Source organism: Salvelinus fontinalis, chromosome 10, assembly GCF_029448725.1.
Source record: "Salvelinus fontinalis isolate EN_2023a chromosome 10, ASM2944872v1, whole genome shotgun sequence".
NCBI lineage: Eukaryota > Metazoa > Chordata > Actinopteri > Salmoniformes > Salmonidae > Salvelinus > Salvelinus fontinalis.
The window spans coordinates 8,377,007-8,399,998 of NC_074674.1; the positions used below are offsets into that span (position 1 = coordinate 8,377,007).

At 44.9% G+C, this 22,992-nt stretch overlaps 1 protein-coding gene across 1 annotated transcript in view; it reads left to right on the forward strand.

Annotated features, from left to right (window-relative positions):
- The window catches only part of LOC129863566 (coronin-6-like), a 38,937-nt gene extending 16,740 nt beyond the window's left edge, over window positions 1-22,197 (forward strand). The window contains exons 4-11 of the mRNA XM_055935630.1: window positions 9,269-9,398; window positions 9,609-9,787; window positions 13,591-13,710; window positions 14,009-14,113; window positions 14,451-14,596; window positions 18,497-18,554; window positions 18,805-19,035; window positions 20,292-22,197. Coding sequence (XP_055791605.1) covers window positions 9,269-9,398; window positions 9,609-9,787; window positions 13,591-13,710; window positions 14,009-14,113; window positions 14,451-14,596; window positions 18,497-18,554; window positions 18,805-19,035; window positions 20,292-20,414 — 1,092 coding nt within the window. The 3' untranslated portion in view covers window positions 20,415-22,197. The remainder of the gene's footprint in view (window positions 1-9,268; window positions 9,399-9,608; window positions 9,788-13,590; window positions 13,711-14,008; window positions 14,114-14,450; window positions 14,597-18,496; window positions 18,555-18,804; window positions 19,036-20,291) is intronic.
- Window positions 22,198-22,992: the final 795 nt, after the last annotated feature.

Here is a 22,992-nt window from a genome sequence, read left to right on the forward strand (position 1 = left end):
TGTTGATGCAAACAAGGGATTTTGTGATAAAGAACACATATCGTATATATTATAGTGAAATCAAGCTACAGGAGTAGACATCATATGATGATACAGTCAGTAAGATTCAAACCAGAGGTTTTGTCCTTTAGCGGCTGCTTGTGTGAACTAATGATGTACAGCACTGGCTGTTTATGATGCGTGTTCTGGAAATGGGATAGAGCATGGTGACAGACAGACAGACAGACAGACAGACAGACAGACAGACAGACAGACAGACAGACAGACAGACTATATAGATAGACAGGATATTTTGATAGACAGGATATATAGATGGGATATATAGATAGATAGGATATATAGATGGGATATATAGATAGATAGGATATATAGATGGGATGTATAGATAGATAGGATATATAGATGGGATATATAGATAGATAGGATATATAGATAGGATATATAGATAGATAGGATATATAGATAGATAGGATATATAGATAGATAGGATATATATAAAGATAGGATATATAGATAGATAGGATATAAAGATAGGATATATAGATAGATAGGATATATATATAGATAGAATATATATATAGATAGAATATATAGATAGATGGGATATATAGATAGGATATATATATAGATGGGATATATAGATAGGATATATATATAGATAGAATATATAGATAGATAGCAGCTGTCCAGGCTTGACATTGTGACCAGAGAAGAAGGCCTTAGCTGTAATGTCATCCTTTGGATTTCACAGACAAAAAGACATGGCTTACTGAGCCAGCTAACTTGGCTATCATTAGTGTGATTATGTGTGTGTGAAGGGGGGAGAGAGTGTGTGTTTGTGTTTGAAAACACACACACACCAACAATTGGGGGGGGGGGGGGGGGGGGGGGGGGTTGGAGTAGCACATTTCATTTAATTAGTATGGAAAAATGTTCTTTAAGATATAGTACTGGAATTAGGTCATAGCAATGTTCTCAGTGTCCCAATGTGTAACGGTATTATGTGTCCCCCTGTTCCCCTGTAGGTGTAACGTTGTATTGTGTATGTGTAACATTATTATGTGTCCCCCTGTATGTATAACATTATTATGTGTCCCCCTGTATGTATAACATTGTATAGTGTCCTTGTGTAGGTGTAACATTGTATTGTGTCACCATGTAGGTGTAACATTATTATGTGTCCCCCTGTAGGTGTAACATTATTATGTGTCCCCCTGTAGGTGTAACATTATTATGTGTCTCCCTGTAGGTGTAACATTATTATGTGTCTCCCTGTAGGTGTAACATTATTATGTGTCCCCATGTAGGTGTAACATTATTATGTGTCCCCATGTAGGTGTAACATTATTATGTGTCCCCATGTAGGTGTAACATTATTATGTGTCCCTCTATAGGTGTAACATTATTATGTGTCCCTCTATAGGTGTAACATTATTATGTGTCCCCATGTAGGTGTAACATTATTATGTGTCTCCCTGTAGGTGTAACATTATTATGTGTCTCCCTGTAGGTGTAACATTGTATTGTGTCACCATGTAGGTGTAATATTATTATGTGTCTCCCTGTAGGTGTAACATTATTATGTGTCCCCATGTAGGTGTAACATTATTATGTGTCCCCCTGTAGGTGTAACATTGTATTGTGTCACCCTGTAGGGGTAACATTATTATGCGTCTCCCTGTAGGTGTAACATTATTATGTGTCCCCATGTAGGTGTAACATTATTATGTGTCCCCATGTAAGTGTAACATTATTATGTGTCCCTCTATAGGTGTAACATTATTATGTGTCTCCCTGTAGGTGTAACATTATTATGTGTCTCCCTGTAGGTGTAACATTATTATGTGTCTCCCTGTAGGTGTAACATTATTATGTGTCCCCTGTAGGTGTAACATTATTATGTGTCCCCCTGTAGGTGTAACATTATTATGTGTCCCCCTGTAGGTGTAACATTATTTTGTGTCTCCCTGTAGGTGTAACATTATTATGTGTCCCCCTGTAGGTGTAACATTATTATGTGTCCCCCTGTAGGTGTAACATTATTATGTGTCTCCCTGTAGGTGTAACATTATTATGTGTCCCCCTGTAGGTGTAACATTATTATGTGTCTCCCTGTAGGTGTAACATTATTATGTGTCCCCATGTAGGTGTAACATTATTATGTGTCCCCCTGTAGGTGTAATATTATTATGTGTCTCCCTGTAGGTGTAACATTATTATGTGTCCCCATGTAGGTGTAACATTATTATGTGTCCCCCTGTAGGTGTAACATTGTATTGTGTCACCCTGTAGGGGTAACATTATTATGCGTCTCCCTGTAGGTGTAACATTATTATGTGTCCCCATGTAGGTGTAACATTATTATGTGTCCCCATGTAAGTGTAACATTATTATGTGTCCCTCTATAGGTGTAACATTATTATGTGTCTCCCTGTAGGTGTAACATTATTATGTGTCCCCCTGTAGGTGTAACATTATTATGTGTCTCCCTGTAGGTGTAACATTATTATGTGTCTCCCTGTAGGTGTAACATTATTATGTGTCCCCCTGTAGGTGTAACATTATTATGTGTCCCCCTGTAGGTGTAACATTATTATGTGTCTCCCTGTAGGTGTAACATTATTATGTGTCCCCCTGTAGGTGTAACATTATTATGTGTCTCCCTGTAGGTGTAACATTATTATGTGTCCCCGTGTAGGTGTAACATTATTATGTGTCCCCCTGTAGGTGTAACATTATTATGTTTCCCCCTGTAGGTGTAACATTATTATGTGTCTCCCTGTGGCTGTAACATTGTATTGTGTCCCTGTGTAGGTGTAACATTATTATCACGGGTTTACTTCCGGTTTGGGGCGAGCGGTCGCATTTGCATTCGCTCTGCATTCGCTCTGCAGGTAGTATAACTTTTATAACTTTCATTACATTTCATTATAGTACAACGATTTAATTTGTCCAACCTTAGCAATTTCTTCTTAACTAGCTACATAGCCGTCTGTGTATCAAAGATAACTGCGTAATTATCGTATTTCGTCGTCTCGTTGTCCACTGCTATCTGCCCAGCAGCTAGCTAACGTCCACCGTCTACCGAATAGTAGTATAACTTTTCATTACATTTCATTATAGTACAACGGTCTGATTTTCATTTTCATTACAGTACAACGGTTTGATTTGTTTGATCTTAGCTAGCTACATAGCCGTCTTTTATCAAACATAATTGCGTCGTTATTGAGGTTCGCTAGCGAGCTATTTTCGTTCGAAATTAACGCAACGTAGCCATCACTGCTAGCTAGCCAGCTTGCCACCGAAGAGCATTGTAGAAACGATTACAATACAACGGAACGACTTGTTTTGTGTAGTGTTAGCTAGCTACATAGTTTTCTTTGCTAGCTTTGTATCTAAGATAATTGTGTAACTTTGAGTAATTATCGGTTAGCTAGCCAGCTAGTTTCGCCTGCCGCGCTGCTGTCCTCCTACCTAGCCAACACTGCTAGCTAACACTGCTAGCTAGCCAACTTCTACCGAATAGCAGCACTGTAGAAACTTACATTACAACGGAACGACTTGATTAGCGTAGTGTTAGCTAGTTGTCTTTGCTGTCCTTGTATCCATGATAATTGTGTAGTTTAGAGAAATTTAGAGAAACTGTCGAGGTCACCTAGCCAGCTTCACTTTCAACAACGCAGCTACTGCTAGCCAGGCTACTTCACCAGCCAGCAGTACTATATCATTTTAGTCAATAAGATTTGTAATTTTATTGATTTTTTGCTACGTAAGCTTAACTTTCTGAACATTCGAGACGTGTAGCCCACTTGTCATTCTAATCTCCTTTGCTTTAGCGTAGCCTCTTCTGTAGCCTGTCAAATATGTGTCTGTCTATCCCTGTTCTCTCCTCTCTGCACAGACCATACAAACGCCTCACACCGCGTGGCCGCGCCCACCCTAACCTGGTGGTCCCAGCCCGCACGACCCACGTGGAGTTCCAGGTCTCCGGTAGCCTCTGGAACTGCCGATCCGCGGCCAACAAGGCAGAGCTCATCTCAGCCTATGCCTCCCTCCAGTCCCTCGACTTCTTGGCACTGACGGAAACATGGCTCACCACAGATAACACTGCTACTCCTACTGCTCTCTCTTCGTCTGCCCACGTGTTCTCGCACACCCCGAGAGCTTCTGGTCAGCGGGGTGGTGGCACCGGGATCCTCATCTCTCCCAAGTGGTCATTCTCTCTTTCTCCCCTTACCCATCTGTCTATCGCCTCCTTTGAATTCCATGCTGTCACAGTTACCAGCCCTTTCAAGCTTAACATCCTTATCATTTATCGCCCTCCAGGTTCCCTTGGAGAGTTCATCAATGAGCTTGATGCCTTGATAAGCTCCTTTCCTGAGGACGGCTCACCTCTCACAGTTCTGGGTGACTTTAACCTCCCCATGTCTACCTTTGACTCATTCCTCTCTGCCTCCTTCTTTCCACTCCTCTCCTCTTTTGACCTCACCCTCTCACCTTCCCCCCCTACTCACAAGGCAGGCAATACGCTTGACCTCATCTTTACTAGATGCTGTTCTTCCACTAACCTCATTGCAACTCCCCTCCAAGTCTCCGACCACTACCTTGTATCCTTTTCCCTCTCGCTCTCGTCCAACACTTCCCACACTGCCCCTACTCGGATGGTATCGCGCCGTCCCAACCTTCGCTCTCTCTCCCCCGCTACTCTCTCCTCTTCCATCCTATCATCTCTTCCCTCTGCCCAAACCTTCTCCAACCTATCTCCTGATTCTGCCTCCTCAACCCTCCTCTCCTCCCTTTCTGCATCCTTTGACTCTCTATGTCCCCTATCCTCCAGGCCGGCTCGGTCCTCCCCTCCCGCTCCGTGGCTCGACGACTCATTGCGAGCTCACAGAACAGGGCTCCGGGCAGCCGAGCGGAAATGGAGGAAAACTCGCCTCCCTGCGGACCTGGCATCCTTTCACTCCCTCCTCTCTACATTTTCCTCTTCTGTCTCTGCTGCTAAAGCCACTTTCTACCACTCTAAATTCCAAGCATCTGCCTCTAACCCTAGGAAGCTCTTTGCCACCTTCTCCTCCCTCCTGAATCCTCCTCCCCCTCCCCCCCCCCTCCTCCCTCTCTGCAGACGACTTCGTCAACCATTTTGAAAAGAAGGTCGACGACATCCGATCCTCGTTTGCTAAGTCAAACGACACCGCTGGTTCTGCTCACACTGCCCTACCCTGTGCTTTGACCTCTTTCTCTCCCCTCTCTCCAGATGAAATCTCGCGTCTTGTGACGGCCGGCCGCCCAACAACCTGCCCGCTTGACCCTATCCCCTCCTCTCTTCTCCAGACCATTTCCGGAGACCTTCTCCCTTACCTCACCTCGCTCATCAACTCATCCCTGACCGCTGGCTACGTCCCTTCCGTCTTCAAGAGAGCGAGAGTTGCACCCCTTCTGAAAAAACCTACACTCGATCCCTCCGATGTCAACAACTACAGACCAGTATCCCTTCTTTCTTTTCTCTCCAAAACTCTTGAACGTGCCGTCCTTGGCCAGCTCTCCTGCTATCTCTCTCAGAATGACCTTCTTGATCCAAATCAGTCAGGTTTCAAGACTAGTCACTCAACTGAGACTGCTCTTCTCTGTATCACGGAGGCGCTCCGCACTGCTAAAGCTAACTCTCTTTCCTCTGCTCTCATCCTTCTAGACCTATCGGCTGCCTTCGATACTGTGAACCATCAGATCCTCCTCTCCACCCTCTCCGAGTTGGGCATCTCCGGCGCGGCCCACGCTTGGATTGCGTCCTACCTGACAGGTCGCTCCTACCAGGTGGCGTGGCGAGAATCTGTCTCCTCACCACGCGCTCTCACCACTGGTGTCCCCCAGGGCTCTGTTCTAGGCCCTCTCCTATTCTCGCTATACACCAAGTCACTTGGCTCTGTCATAACCTCACATGGTCTCTCCTATCATTGCTATGCAGACGACACACAACTAATCTTCTCCTTTCCCCCTTCTGATGACCAGGTGGCGAATCGCATCTCTGCATGTCTGGCAGACATATCAGTGTGGATGACGGATCACCACCTCAAGCTGAACCTCGGCAAGACGGAGCTGCTCTTCCTCCCGGGGAAGGACTGCCCGTTCCATGATCTCGCCATCACGGTTGACAACTCCATTGTGTCCTCCTCCCAGAGCGCTAAGAACCTTGGCGTGATCCTGGACAACACCCTGTCGTTCTCAACTAACATCAAGGCGGTGGCCCGTTCCTGTAGGTTCATGCTCTACAACATCCGCAGAGTACGACCCTGCCTCACACAGGAAGCGGCGCAGGTCCTAATCCAGGCACTTGTCATCTCCCGTCTGGATTACTGCAACTCGCTGTTGGCTGGGCTCCCTGCCTGTGCCATCAAACCCCTACAACTCATCCAGAACGCCGCAGCCCGTCTGGTGTTCAACCTTCCCAAGTTCTCTCACGTCACCCCGCTCCTCCGCTCTCTCCACTGGCTTCCAGTTGAAGCTCGCATCCGCTACAAGACCATGGTGCTTGCCTACGGAGCTGTGAGGGGAACGGCACCTCAGTACCTTCAGGCTCTGATCAGGCCCTACACCCAAACAAGGGCACTGCGTTCATCCACCTCTGGCCTGCTCGCCTCCCTACCACTGAGGAAGTACAGTTCCCGCTCAGCCCAATCAAAACTGTTCGCTGCTCTGGCACCCCAATGGTGGAACAAACTCCCTCACGACGCCAGGACAGCGGAGTCAATCACCACCTTCCGGAGACACCTGAAACCCCACCTCTTCAAGGAATACCTAGGATAGGATAAAGCAATCCTTCTGCCCCCCCCCCCCCCCTTAAAAGATGTAGATGCACTATTGTAAAGTGGCTGTTCCACTGGATGTCATTAGGTGAATGCACCAATTTGTAAGTCGCTCTGGATAAGAGCGTCTGCTAAATGACTTAAATGTAAATGTAATTATGTGTTCCCCTGTAGCTGTAACATTGTATTGTGTCCTTGTGTATGTGTAACATTACTATGTGTCCCCCTGTAGGTGTAACATTGTATTATGTCCATGTGTAGGTGTAACAGTAGAATGGGTGTCTCCATTCAAGTTAATGATGGCATAATGGGTGGACTGGCGGCCATGTTTTGGTGTACCCATAGGAGCAAAGCAGGAAGTAAAAGCTACAGTAGGTTGAAGACATAGAGAATGATAGAGGCCTCTAGTGGCCAAAAGACCGTTATAGCATGGGCTGTGCCATTGAGGACTTCCACCATGGCATATATCATTATATTATATTATTAAAGTAGTCAAAGTAGTCAACTGGGATGGGATTCCTATGGGTTATAGCCTAAATGGCGCGGCCCATGCTGTCACAGACGCTATAATGGCACAGATATAAAAGTGAGTCCTCTATCGATCTCTATGGTTGAAGATGACTAAGGTTAAGACAACGAGACCTCTCACCCAATGGGTTTTGAGAGGGAGGCGAGAAAGGAGGAGAGAAGACGCGAGGAATATGCAATTGAGATTCTCCCGTTTGTTACCTTCAGCCGAGAGTAAAAGCAGGAAGTCAATCTGTGCTGTAATTTGTTGAATCAACTCAACTGACATTACAAAAATGAGCCACATCAGTTAGCATCAATAGAATGAACATTCTACATTGACGTTTACATTTTTGCATCACAAAACCAAGCAGCCATTTGCGAATGTACCCGTGATACTGTATATAATGACGAGATGATCTCCGCCTTAACAATGGGAGACGTTGTCCCAAATAGCGGGGAGGCAGGTGATCTGCTTATCGCTACATTCCCGCGTAGACAAATTTTGACGGGAGGGGATCCTCTTCGCGCCGCTTCTTCCTCACTGCTATGAGTCAACTCATACATAAATATAGATATGGCATATCTCCATGAGTCTACCAGTCAAGTTGCCAGGCTTAGAGGGTCCAAGACCGTTCTAGTTATTCTATTTCTTTGGGTGTAACGTTGTTATGTGTCATCCTTTAGGCGTGTAATGTTATATTGTTGGGTGAAGTTTGTATATTCGCTCTGGCTATCTACTCCGATTTCAGAGCACTCTCATCTAACTGCCTGGAACGCAGAATAACTGATTCATTTACGAACGCTCAACACCCGTTGAATATGGCCGGTGCCATTAAATGTCGGCCCCCAAAAAATAGTAATTCAATTGTTGCCAGCAGCACAGTTACAGTCACCAACACTCTGGAAAACATGAAAACAGCCTAACCGGCTCTGCTAGGATGAGTAAAATTGTCAGAGTGGGGTGTTCTCTCATTTGTGTCTGGAAATAGCTAGCCAACGTTAGCCAGTTAGCTTGGGTGCTTGACTGTCGTGCTAGGATTAACGCTACTCCTCGGCCAGAGCGTCCAGTGTTGCCTCTGAACACTATGAGAGCAAATTCTGTGAATTTGCGAACACCCAGAGCGCACTCTGAGTGCACTCCAGATTGAATTTACGAACACACCCATTGTGTCCTCCTGTAGGTGTAACATTGTATTGTGTCCCCTTATTCATGGCTTGCACATTTCGTCACAATATTGTTTGTAACAATCGTTTTAGGACTGATGCCCGACTGAGCATTCTATTCAATGCATTGTCAATTGGCACTGATGAATATTTCATCAAAAATGCATTACTGTGGCTTGGAAATACAATAACATTTCTAAAGGAGACAGATAGTTATAGGAAAACCTTTTGCCATTGTGATGTTGCCAGATTGACTTTAGATGCAGTACAACGTTAGCTAGCTAGCTATGATTGAGGAGAGACCAATCGGATGTTCGTGCTCCCAGCAAGGCTTACATTAGCTAGCTATTTCTGACAAACATTGCTAGCTAATGACAACATTGCCATCTGTCTGAAGTAAATTTGACGGCATGATAATGAGGGCAAAGTTGTTTCCTACTAAATATTTGCCTACTTTAGCAAAGTTATTGTATTTCCAGGCAAAACAGTCATTAGCCTGCATTAGCCTCTGTTAGCCTGCGTTAGCCTCCGTTAGCCTGCGTCAGCCTCTGTTAGCGTCCATTGAAAATGACCGGGCTTATCCTGACTGTTGGGCACTACTATGGCGGATACACGGCTTGAGAAAGTTCAGAACAATGGCATGACGTGACCAAGTGTTGGAGGTGCAACCTATAGGTGTAACGTTGCTTTTTTCTCCCCTCTAGGTGGAACATTATTTTGTGTCCTTCTATAGGTGTAATGTCTTTTTGTGTCTCCCTGTAGTTGTTAAGTTATATTGTGTCCCCCTGCAGGTGTGGCAGATCCCTGACCAGATGGGGACCCGGCCCATATCAGAGCCCATCGTGGTCCTGGAGGGACACTCCAAACGCGTCGGCATTGTCACCTGGCACCCCACCGCACGCAATATACTACTCACTGCAGGTACACACACACACACACACACACACACACACACACACACACACACACACACACACACACACACACACACACACACACACACACACACACACACACACACACACACACACACAGACACACAGACAGACAGACAGACAGACAGACAGACAGACAGACAAAATCATGCACTCACTTACACACTTTCTCACCCTCCTCCCTCCCTACCCCCAGGCAGTGATAACCTGATAATAATCTGGAACGTGGGAACTGGCGAGGCCCTCATCTCCATGGACGACCACCCAGACCTCATCTACAACGTCAGCTGGAACCGTAACGGCAGCCTGTTCTGCACCACCTGTAAAGACCGACGCCTCCGTGTGTGTGACCCCCGCAAGAGAGAGGTGGTCGCGGTGAGTTGGTGAATGGGGGAGCTGGGAGGGGAAGAGATTAAGATGACGGGGTAAGAGAGAGGTGGTCGCGGTGAGTTGGGGAGGGGGGGGCTTGGAGGTGAAGAGATTAAGATGACGGGGTAAGAGAGAGGTGGTCGCGGTGAGTTGGTGAGGGGGGTGCTGGGAGGGGAAGAGATTAAGATGACGGGGCAAGAGAGAGGTGGTCGCGGTGAGTTGGTGAATGGGGGAGCTGGGAGGGGAAGAGATTAAGATGACGGGGCAAGAGAGAGGTGGTCGTGGTGAGTTGGGGAGGGGGGGAGCTGGGAGGGGAAGAGATTAAGATGACGGGGTAAGAGAGAGGTGGTCGCGGTGAGTTGGGGAATGGGGGAGCTGGGAGGGGAAGAGATTAAGATGACGGGGTAAGAGAGGTGGTAGCGGTGAGTTGGTGAATGGGGGAGCTGGGAGGGGAAGAGATTAAGATGACGGGGTAAGAGAGGTGGTCGCGGTGAGTTGGTGAATGGGGGAGCTGGGAGGGGAAGAGATTAAGATGACGGGGTAAGAGAGAGGTGGTCGCGGTGAGTTGGTGAATGGGGGAGCTGGGAGGGGAAGAAATTAAGATGACGGGGTAAGAGAGAGGTGGTCGCAGAGAGGTCAAAGGTCACAGTTTCCCAGACCTAGTCTCTGTACTCAAAGTGAGTGATTCTTATTTACAATGACGGCATGGCAAAAGGCCTCCAGTGAAGACGGGGGATAATAACAAAACAAAAAAACTACGGAAGACAAAATGGACAACACAGACAGAAGACACTGGCAAAAGCACATATACAACAGCAAGCTGTTGTATTGTGTGTGTGTGTGTGTGTCCGTGCAGGCATGTGTGTGTGTGAAGTAAAACAACATACTTCCTTACATAAGGCAACGCAAACTAGTGACATTGGGTGACAACTACACTGAACAAAAAAGAGGTGTGTGTGTGTGTGTGTGTGTGTGTGTGTGTGTGTGTGTGTGTGTGTGTGTGTGTGTGTGTGTGTGTGTGTGTGTGTGTGTGTGTGTGTGTGTGTGTGTGTGTGTGTGTGTGTGTGTGTGTGTGTGTGTGTGTGTGTGTATGCGTGAGTGTAAGTAAAGAAATAGAATAAAGAAAAGTAAAGAAATAAAACAACAGTAAAAAGACACTTGAAAAAATAGTAGCAAGGCTATATACAGACACCTGTTAGTCAGGCTGGTTGAGGTAGTATGTACATGTAGATATGGTTAAAGTGACTGTGCATATATGATGAACAGAGTAGCAGAAGCGTAAAAAGAGGGGGGGGTGGGACACAATGCACAATGCCCGGTTAGCCAATGTGCGGGAGCACTGGTTGGTCGAGCGATTTAGGTAGTATGTACATGAATGTATAGTATATACACTATATATACAAAAGTATGTGGGCACCCCTTCAAATTAGTGCATTCGGCTATTTCAGCCACACCTGTTGCTGACAGGTATATAAAATTGAGCACACAGCCATGCCATTTCCATGGACAAACATTGTCAGTAGAATGGCCTTACTGAAGAGCTCAGTGACTTTCAACGTGGCACCGTCATTAGGATACTGCCTTTACAAGTCAGTTCGTCCATTTTTTTTCCTGCTGTAGATGCCTCGGTCAACTGTAAGTGTTATTATTGTGAAGTGGAAATGTCTAGGAGCAACAACGGCTCAGCATCGAAGTGGTAGGCCACACAAGCTCACAGAATGGGACCGCCGAGTGCTGAAGCATGTAGCTCGTAAAAATCGTCTGTCCTCGGTTGCAACACTCACTACCGAGTTCCAAACTACCTCTGGTAGCAACGTCAGTCAATGCTACAGCATACATTCTAGACGATACTGTGCTTCCAACTTTGTAGCAACAGTTTGGTGAAGGCTCTTTCCTGTTTCAGCATGACAATGCCCCCAGGCACAAAGCGAGGTCCATACAGAAATGGTTTGTCGAGATTTGTGTGGAAAAACTTTACTGGCCTGCACAGAGCCGTGACCTCAACTCCATCGAACACCTTTGGGATGAATTGGAACACCGACTGCGAGCCGGGCCTAATCGTCCAACATCAGTGCCCGACAACACTAATGCTCTTGTGGCTGAATGGAAGAAAGTTCCTGCTGCAATGTTCCAACATCTAGTGGAAAACCTTCCCAGAAGAGTGGAGGCTGTTATAGCAGCAAAGGGGGGGACCAACTCCATATTAATGTCTATGATTTTGGAATGAGATGTTCGATGAACAGGTGTCCACATACTTTTGGTCATGTAGTGTATATATAAATATTTATACTCCATTGCGCAATCTATATTATATATTTTTATATTTCTTCATTCCATTCTTTTACTTGTTGATTTGTGTGTATTGTTGTGTATTGTTAGATATTACTGCATTGTTGGAGCTAGGAACACAAGCATTTAGTGTAACCACCATTTGCAGCACGACACATCTCCTTCGCATTGAATTTATCAGCTGTTGGTTGTGGCCTTTGAAATGTTGTCCCTCTCCTCTTCTGTCGTACACATCGATCCAGAGCATCCCAAACATGCTCATTAGGTGACATGTCTGGTGAGTATGCAGGCCATGGAATAACTGGGACATTTTCAGCTTCCAGGAATTTCGTACAGACACTTGCGACATGGAGCTGTGCGGTATCATGCTGAATGAGGTGATGGCGGCAGATGAAAGGCACAACAATGGGCCTCAGGATCTCGTCACGGTATCTCTGTGCATTCAAATTGCCATCGATAAAATGCAAATGTGTTTGTTGTCCATAGCTTATGCCTGCCCATACCATTACACCACCGCCACCGTGGGGCCCTCTGTTCACAACGTTGACATCAGCAAACTTCTCGCCCACATAATGCCATACACGCTACGCTGTCTACCATCTGCCCAGTACAGTTGAAACTGGGGTTAATCCATGAAGACCACACTTCTCCAGTGTGACAGTGGCCATCGAGGGTGAGCCTCTGCCCACTGAAGCTGGTTACGACACCAAACTGCAGTCAGGTCAAGACCCTGGTGAGGACGACGAGCACTCAAAAAAACTTCCCTGAGATGGTTTCTGACAGTTTGTGCAGAACTTTTTCAGTTGTGCAAACGCACAGTTACATTAGCTGTCCGGGTGGCTGGTATCAGATGATAAGGCAGGTGAAGAAGCCAGATGTGGAGGTCCTGGGCTGGCATGTTTGCACGTAGTCTGCAATGTGAGGCCGGTTGGACGTACTGCCAAATTATCTAAAACAACGTTGGAGGCGGCTTATGGTAGAGAAACAAACATTAAATTATCTGGCAACAGTTCTGGTGGACATTCCTGCAGTCAGCATGCCAATTGCACACTTCCTCAAAACTTGAGACATCTGTGGCATTGTGTTGTGTGACATAACTGCACATTTTAAAGTGGCCTTTTATTGTCCCCAGTACAAGGTGCACCTGTGTAATGATCATGCTTTTTAATCAGCCTCTAGATATGCCACAAGTGTCAGGTGGATGGATTATCTTGGCAAAGGAGAAATGCTCACTAACAGTAATGTAAACAAATTTGTGCACAAAATTTGAGATAAATAATCTTTTTGTTTATATAGAACATTTCTGGCATCTTTTATTTCAGCTCATGATACATGGGACCAACACTTTACATGTTGCATTTATATTTTTGTTCAGTGTAGATATTTAGTCCAAATCGTGCAGGCCTAGCCTCAATGGGACTGCTTGTGCTTTCACAGAAGCCATGATGAGCCCTCTTTCTACCAAGATGGGTGCTCTGTACTCTGTTAGTGATGTCTGTCTTGTCCGTTCGGTCCAATAGGAGAGGATGGCTCCACACGACGGGATCCGACCGATGAGGGCCATCTTTACCAGAGACGGAAACCTGTTCACTACCGGCTTCACCAGGATGAGTCAGAGAGAGCTGGGCTTGTGGGACCCGGTAACACACACAGACAAATACACACACACACACACACACACACACACACACACACACACACACACACACACACACACACACACACACACACACACACACACACACACACACACACACACACACACACACACACACACACACACACACACACACACACACACACACAGTCAACACATATGGACACACATGCATGCACCCTCACTCGTAATTCCTCTTGTCAGGACAGTGAACATCGGTCCAATGAATTCCTCTCGTCCCTCTTCTCTCATCTTGTCCTTCTTTGCTCTGTTCCTACCAGACAAGTTTTGAGGAGCCTATTGCACTGCTGGAGTTGGACACAAGTAACGGTGTGTTGTTACCTTACTACGACCCAGACACCAACATGGTTTACCTCTGTGGAAAGGTATAAACACACACACACACACACACACACACACACACACACACACACACACACACACACACACACACACACACACACACACACACACACACACACACACACACACACACACACACACACACACACACACACACACACACACACAGTAACAGTATTATCCATTACCTTGATACTACTACTGTAAATCCTCCCCTCCCCTCTCCTTTCTTCCTCTCCCCCTCTCCTTTCCTCCTCTCCCCTCATCCTTTCCTCCTCTCCCCTCCCTTCTTCTCCACTCTCCTTTCCTCCTCTAACCTCCCCTCCCCTCTCTTCTACTCACTCCTCCCCTCCTCTCTAGGGGGACAGTAGTATCCGGTACTTTGAGATAACAGAGGAGCCTCCCTATGTCCACTACCTCAGTACCTTCAGCAGCAAGGAGCCTCAGAGGGGGATGGGCTTCATGCCTAAGAGAGGGGTGGACGTCAGCAAGTGTGAGATCGCCAGGTAGGAAACTGCGCACACACACACACACGTGCGCACAGACACACACGGACGCACGTACACACACACTCCCAATCAGGGATGGACATTACGCACAGGTATATGCAATGCAATTTCGATTCCTTTTGGAAACAAAACAAGTTTTATAAGGAATATGGGATCCACCCAAATCATTTGGGTTCCTGGATCCTTTCACAGCATTATAAGGCTGCATTGAGACAATGATTTATCAATGACCCAAGTCCAGCTTAGATAATCCCTACCATTGTGACGCTGAGTTGTCATAATGCTTCAGCAAATGTACATTATCCCAGGGGCGTTGGTAGACACAATGTAAGTAACCTAATTTATGTCCCTCTAACTGCCCTGAATGCCTCTGCTGATCCTACAGCTATTGTATGCAGTAATCATGTGCCTATGAATCAAATGTATACTGTTAGCACTGAGGCGGTGTGCCCTAGTAGGAAGTCCACTGTGTGCAGGTCACCCTGCACTAACATAAATAACATGAGAATATCTACTTCTGATAAGCTTCCCAGCAAAGCAATGAAAACAATCTAGCATCCCGGAAGAAAAGTGCTCAAAATAGCCCACGTTAACATATATAGCTTAAGAAGCAAGGTTCCTGAAATCAATAATTTGCTAGATGACATTCATATTCTATCTCGGATACTCACTTAGATAAAACCTTTGATGATACAGTGGTAGCAACACACGGTTATAAGATCTACAGAAAAGACAGAAATGCCAATGGTGGAGGTGTTACTGTTTATATTCAGAACTACCTTCGTGTAAAACTTAAAGAGGATCTCATGTTAAATACGGTAGAAGTAATATGGCTACAGGTTCATCTGCCTCACCTAAAACCCATTCTGATGGGAAGCTGCTATAGAACACCAAGTGCTAACAGTCAGTATCTGGATAATATGTGAAATGCTTGATAATGTATGTGATATCAACAGAGAGGTATATTTTCTGGGTGATTTAAATATTGACTGGCTGCCCACTCAAGAAAAAGCTTCAAACTGTAGCCAGTGCCTGCAACCTGGTTCAGGTTATCAGTCAACCTACCAGGGTAGTTACAAACAGCACAGGAATGAAATCATCAACATGTATTGATCACATCTTTACTAATCCTGCAGATATTTGCTTTAAAGCAGTATCCAGATCCATCGGATGTAGTGATCACAATATAGTAGCCATATCTAGGAAAACTAAAGTTCCAAGGGCTGGGCCTAAACTATGTTGTTGATGTAAATAATATTTGTAGGTCTGTGGTGTGTAATGAGGAGCAACCAGACGCTGCACTTGATACATTTATGAAATGTCTTATTCGAGTTATTAATAAGCATGCACCCATTGGGGCGACAGGTGGCCTAGTGGTTAGAGCGTTGGACTAGTAACCGAAAGGTTGCAAGATCGAATCCCCAAGCTGACGAGGTAAAAATCGGTCGTTCTGCCCCTGAACAAGGCAGTTAACCCACTGTTCCAAGGCCGTCATTGTAAATAAGAATTTGTTCTTAACTGACTTGCCTATGTCACGCCCTGACCTTAGATATCTCTGTTTTCTATATATTTTGGTTAGGTCAGGGTGTGACTAGAGTGGGTACTCTAGTGTTGTATGTCTAGGGGTGTTGTATGTCTAGGGGTTTTGTATTTCTATGTTGGCCTGATATGGTTCCCAATCAGAGACAGTTGTTTATCGTTGTCTCTGATTGGGGATCATATTTAGGCAGCCCTTTTTCCCACTTTCTGTCGTGGGATCTTGTCTATGTGTAGTTGCCTGTCAGTACTCGTTTGTATAGCTTCACGTTTCATTTTTGTTATTTTGTTAGTTTGTTCAGTGTTCATTCTTTTAATAAATAAGAATGTACGCATACAACGCTGCGCCTTGGTCCGATCCTTATAACGAACGTGACACCTGATCGAATCCTCGAGCTGACAAGGTAAAAATCTGTCGTTCTGCCCCTGAACAAGGCAGTTAACCCACTGTTCCAAGGCCGTCATTGTAAATAAGAATTTGTTCTTATTAACTGACAGCCTAGTTAAATAAAGGTTCAATAAATAATACTTTTTAAAAAATGACTGTAAAAACAGCTAAATCCCAGTGGATTGATGAGGAATTGAAAAAAATGTATGTTTGAGAGGGATGAGGTAAAGGAATGGCGAATAAGTCTGGCTGCACAACCGATTGGCAAACGTATTGAGAAATGATGTGACTAAACTGAACAAAAAGAAGAAACTACACTATGAAACAAAGATAAATGACATAAAGAATGATAGTAAAAAGCTTTGGAGCACCTTGAATTAAATTTGGGGGAAAAAGTCAAACTCAGCTCCATCATTCATTGAATCAGATTCCTCACAAAACCGACTGATATTGCCAACTACTTTAATGATTTTTTCATTGGCAAGATTAGCAAACGCTGACACTACACATCCGAGTATAACTGACCAAATTATGAAAGACAAGCATTGTAATTTTAAATTCTGTAAAGTGAGTGTGGAAGAGGTGAAAATGTTTCATCAACAATGACAAGCCACCGGGGTCTGACAACTTGGATGGAAAACTACTGAGGATAATAGCGGACGATATTGCCTCCTATTTGCCACATCTTCAATCTAAGCCTACAAGAAAGTATGTGCCCTCAGGCCTGGAGGAAAGCAAAAGTAATTCTGCTCTGCTACTACTGTTCAGTGGTGTGGTCAGGTGCCACAAAAAGGGACTTAGGAAAATTGCAATTGACTCAGAACAGGGCAGCACGGCTGGCCCTTGGATGTACACAGAGAGCTAACATTAGTAATATGCATGTAATCTCTCCTGGGTCAAAGTGGAGGAGAGATTGACTTCATCACTACTTGTATTTGTGAGTGGTATTGACATGTTGAATGCACCGAGCTGTCTGTTTGAACTACTGGTGCACAGCTCAGACACCCACGCATACCCCACAAGACATGCCACCAGAGGTCTCTTCACAGTCCCCACGTCCAGAACAGACTATGGGAGGCGCACCATACTACATAGAGCCATAATTACATGGAACTATTCTACATCAAGTAACTGATGCAAGCAGTAAAAATGTGAGTTAACCCTTGTGTAGTCTTATCATTCTGTATACTCCCCTTGTCCTAAGGGTCAAAAATTACCCACCTTCACTAAACCCCTAAAATAAAGCAGCTTAATTGAACTTTAAACCCCAAATCTATTTTGCATGAAGAAACAACCTGTCATTCATCACAAACCTTGTGAATATCTGTGTTTTCCCTCGTCACAATGCAGAAAGACTGCATTTAATCAGTGGACACCACTCGTTTTTATTTCAACACACCTGTCATAATTGTTTTATTTTCTAAAGTAGAGGTTTATTATTATTATTGCTAAATGTACTACATAGGTGTAAACATACATTTTATTAGCAAGAGACAGCACTTGTATAGCCTAAGAAAGTAGCAGAAATGTGCAGAAAGTAGTTTTGAATGCATTTTATTGAAGGGAAACAAGAACAGTCTTGAACTTTTTTGGCAACATAGTGATATATTCTTACATACTGTACAATTCGTTTTTTAAATTGTATAACTGCCTTAATTTTTGCTGGACCCCAGGAAGGGGGGCTGCTGCTTTGGCAGGAACTAATGGGAATCCATAATAAACCCCAGGAAGAGTAGCTGCTGCCTTGGCAGGAACGAATGGAGATCCATAATAAACCCCAGGAAGAGTAGCTGCTGCCTTGGCAGGAACGAATGGAGATCCATAATAAACCCCAGGAAGAGTAGCTGCTGCCTTGGCAGGAACGAATGGAGATCCATAATAAAAACAAATACAAACATGTGTAGGCTTAGCTGAGCAGGGTAATGTGAGAGTATTTGTTGTGGCTGTTCTCTGACTCCAACCCTGTTCTCCAGGTTATATAAGCTTCATGACAAGAAGTGTGAGCCCATCGCCATGACAGTACCTAGAAAGGTAAGCCTCTATCTCTTTCCCTCTCCTCCTCTCCTTCTCTCCCTCCCTATATTTACAGCTTGTTAAATCTTTCCCTCCCTCTCTTCCCCCTCTCCTCCACATCATTCTCTCTCCCCTTCCTACCTCTAACCCCTCTCTCTCTCCCCATCCTCCATCTCTCCCTTTCCCTCCCTCCTCCCTCGCTCTCCCTCTCTCTTTCCCCCCTCCATCCTTACCTTCCCTCTTTCTCCCCCTCTCCTCCTCCCTCCAGTCAGACCTGTTTCAGGATGACCTGTACCCAGACACAGCGGGTTCAGACCCGGCTCTGGAGCCAGAGGAGTGGCTGGAGGGGCGAGACGAGGACCCCATCCTCCAGTCCTTGAGAGATGGCTACGTTCCCCCTAAGAGCCGCGAACTCAAAGTGGCCAAGAAGAACGTTCTGGACTCCAGACCCACCACCAGACGCAGCATGTCCTCCTGCGACGGCTCAGCCAACCTGCCTGTGAGTCACACTCTGTCTGTCTGTCTGTCTGTCTGTCTGTCTGTCTGTCTGTCTGTCTGTCTGTCTGTCTGTCTGACCCTAACCACCAACCTGCCTGTGAGTCACTATGTATATAATCACCCCTTTATCAACCCTCATTCTCCAATGTCTCTTCTCCCTCTCTCTCTAATTTTTCCTCTATCATTAGGCCTTATTCTGATGTTTAGAAATTCTGACGACAGTTATTTTCCTGTTGTTTTCCTCTAGCTGCCTGTTGTTTTCCTGTTGTTTTCCTGTTTTCCTCTACCTGCCTGTTGTTTTCCTATAGCTATCTGTTGTTTTCCTGTTGTTTTCCTATAGCTGTCTGTTGTTTTCCTGTAGCCGCTTGTTGTTTCCCTGTTGTTTTCCTGTTGTTTTCCTATAGCTGTCTGTTGTTTTCCTGTAGCCGCTTGTTGTTTCCCTGTTGTTTTCCTGTTGTTTTCCTATAGCTGTCTGTTGTTTTCCTGTAGCCGCTTGTTGTTTCCCTGTTGTTTTCCTGTTGTTTTCCTGTAGCCGCTTGTTGTTTTCCTGTTGTTTTCCTGTAGCTGCCTGTTGTTTTCCTGTAGCTGCCTGTTGTTTTCCTGTAGCTGTCTGTTGTTTTCCTGTAGCCGCTTGTTGTTTTCCTGTAGCCGCTTGTTGTTTTCCTGTTGTTTTCCTGTAGCTGTCTGTTGTTTTCCTGTAGCCGCTTGTTGTTTTCCTGTAGCCGCTTGTTGTTTTCCTGTAGCCGCTTGTTGTTTTCCTGTTGTTTTCCTGTAGCCGCTTGTTGTTTTCCTGTAGCCGCTTGTTGTTTTCCTGTAGCTGCCTGTTGTTTTCCTATAGCTGTCTGTTGTTTTCCTGTTGTTTTCCTGTAGCCGCTTGTTGTTTTCCTGTAGCTGCCTGTTGTTTTCCTCTAGCTGTCTGTTATTTTCCTGTTGTTTTCCTGTAACTGCATGTTGTTTTCCTGTTGTTTCCCTCTAGCTGCATGTTATTTTCCTGTTGTTTTCCTCTAACTGCATGTTGTTTTCCTGTTGTTTTCCTCTAGCTGCATGTTAATTTCCTGTTGTTTTCCTCTAGCTGCATGTTGTTTTCCTGTTGTTGTCTGTCCCTGACCTATCTTTCCTCTTTTTCCTTTTTTCTTCCTTCCTTTCTATCTCCTACCTTTTTCTCCCCTTCCTTCTTTCCCTTCCTACCTTCCTCTTACCCCGCTCTGCCCCTCCCTTACCCCTCCCTCCCTACCTCTCCCCCTTCCCTCTCTCCAGCCTCAGTTGGTAGAGCGGTTGTTGGAAGAAGTTCAGAATCTCAAGGCAACTGTTCTGTCTCAGGAGAAGAGAATCTGTGACATGGAGAATAAACTCTCCAAGTACACCAACGGCACAGCCTAATACACACACACACACACACATACACCACGACAACACTCTGTAACAGCCCACACACACAATTCCACTATCCACATATACCGCCACACCCCCACACCCCTTACATACACAGCCAGGCCAACATTCAATCAAAGCTGTTGGCAACAAGCACATTGCACTTGACTTTTAAAGGTAATTTACGATTGAGCTGAAATCCGCGGGTCTATACCATGAATGTGATCTCCGTGAACAACTGTGAAATTGTCTTTTAAAAGGCGCATTGTCGTCCGTGCAGTTCGCAGCTCTGCAACCTGCCTTTGAATAAATTCCATAGCAACCCCCAAAACCCATTACTTCAAACACATATAACCCCCACCCCCCAAACACACACACACACACACACACACACACACACACACACACACACACACACACACACACACACACACACACACACACACACACACACACACACACACACACACACACACACACACACACACACACACACATGCACTCACAAACACACACACACAACCAATGCTCAGTACCTAGAGAGAGAAAGAGATGGAATTTTGAAAACCTAGTTGTGAGTTTGTATTAACTTACAGTTCTAAATATTCTTACAGGTCTGATTGAAGGAGTTCCTGTGGATAGGTTTTACCGAAAGATCTCTCTCTCTAGGTGCGTCTGGAAATTGGATCGCACACACACACTCATAGACTACGCACACACACACACGCGCACACACGCATACATAGACTACACACACACACACACACTCATAGACTACACACACACACGCACGCACACACACACACACACACACACACACACACACACACACACACACACACACACACACACACACACACACACACACACACGCGCATACATGCATACATAGACTACACACACACACACACATAGACTACACACACACACACACACACACACACACACACACACACACACACACACACACACACACACACACACACACACACACACACACACACACACACGCGCACACACGCATACATAGACTACACACACACACACTCATAGACTACACACACACACGCACACGCACGCACGCACACACACACACACACACACACACACACACACACACACACACACACACACACACACACACGCGCACACACGCATACATAGACTACACACACACACACTCATAGCCTACACACACACACACACGCACGCACACACACACACACACACACACACGCACACACACACACACACACACACACACACACACACACACACGCATAGACTACACACACACACACACTCATAGACTACAAACACAAACACACACACACTACATTAAAGACATTTTATGAGCCCAAGCCCAAAAAAGGCCAAATGATTGTGTCGTTATCCAATACAAACAGTATCATACGCTACACACACACTGACCCATCCCTATCCATCCATCACCGACCAACACTCAGTAATAACCATACCTGGATCTCAGTCAACCTTCTCAAAATGTAAATAGTGCGATAAAGCAAAAAAGGTGGGAGGGAAAAAACGTTTTAAAAAATACCCACATTTGTGGAAAAAAAATCTAATCTAAGAAGACTTTAGTGTGTTCTGTAAATGCTTATACATGAGACACGTGATGACATCAATTAAAACAATCTTTTTTTTTTAAACTGGGTGGACTAACCTTTTCCTTGTCTTGTGTCATGGAGCTGCTTTTATTTTTTATGTCATGTTTTCCCGGGGTTTTACAAATGTTCCATCCTGAGAATAAATCACTCTTTTTCCTGTGTAACCTGTTATTTCCCACCAAAACCGTAAGTGTAATTCTAAAGCATACAAAGGCATATAAATAACTCAACTCAATACAAATAACTTTCAACTTTGATCAGAATTAACATTCAAGCCTGATGCTACCTGAGCCAAATGAGCCCTACATGAAAGACATTTAATGAGCCCTACATGGAAGACATTTAATGAGCCCTACATGGAAGACATTTAATGAGCCCTACATTAAAGACATTTAATGAGCCCTACAGTAAAGACATTTAATGAGCCCTACATTAAAGACATTTAATGAGCCCTACATTAAATACATTTAATGAGCCCTACATGAAAGACATTTAATGAGCCCTACATGGAAGACATTTAATGAGCCCTACATGGAAGACATTTAATGAGCCCTACATGGAAGACATTTAATGAGCCCTACATGGAAGACATTTAATGAGCCCTACATGGAAGACATTTAATGAGCCCTACATTAAAGACATTTAATGAGCCCTACAGTAAAGATATTTAATGAGCCCTACATTAAAGACATTTAATGAGCCCTACATGGAAGACATTTAATGAGCCCTACATGGAAGACATTTAATGAGCCCTACATGGAAGACATTTAATGAGCCCTACATTAAAGACATTTAATGAGCCCTACAGTAAAGACATTTAATGAGCCCTACAGTAAAGACATTTAATGAGCCCTACAGTAAAGACATTTAATGAGCCCTACATTAAAGATATTTAATGAGCCCTACATTAACGACATTTTATGAGCCCAATCCCAAAAAAGCTTAAATGATTGTGCCGT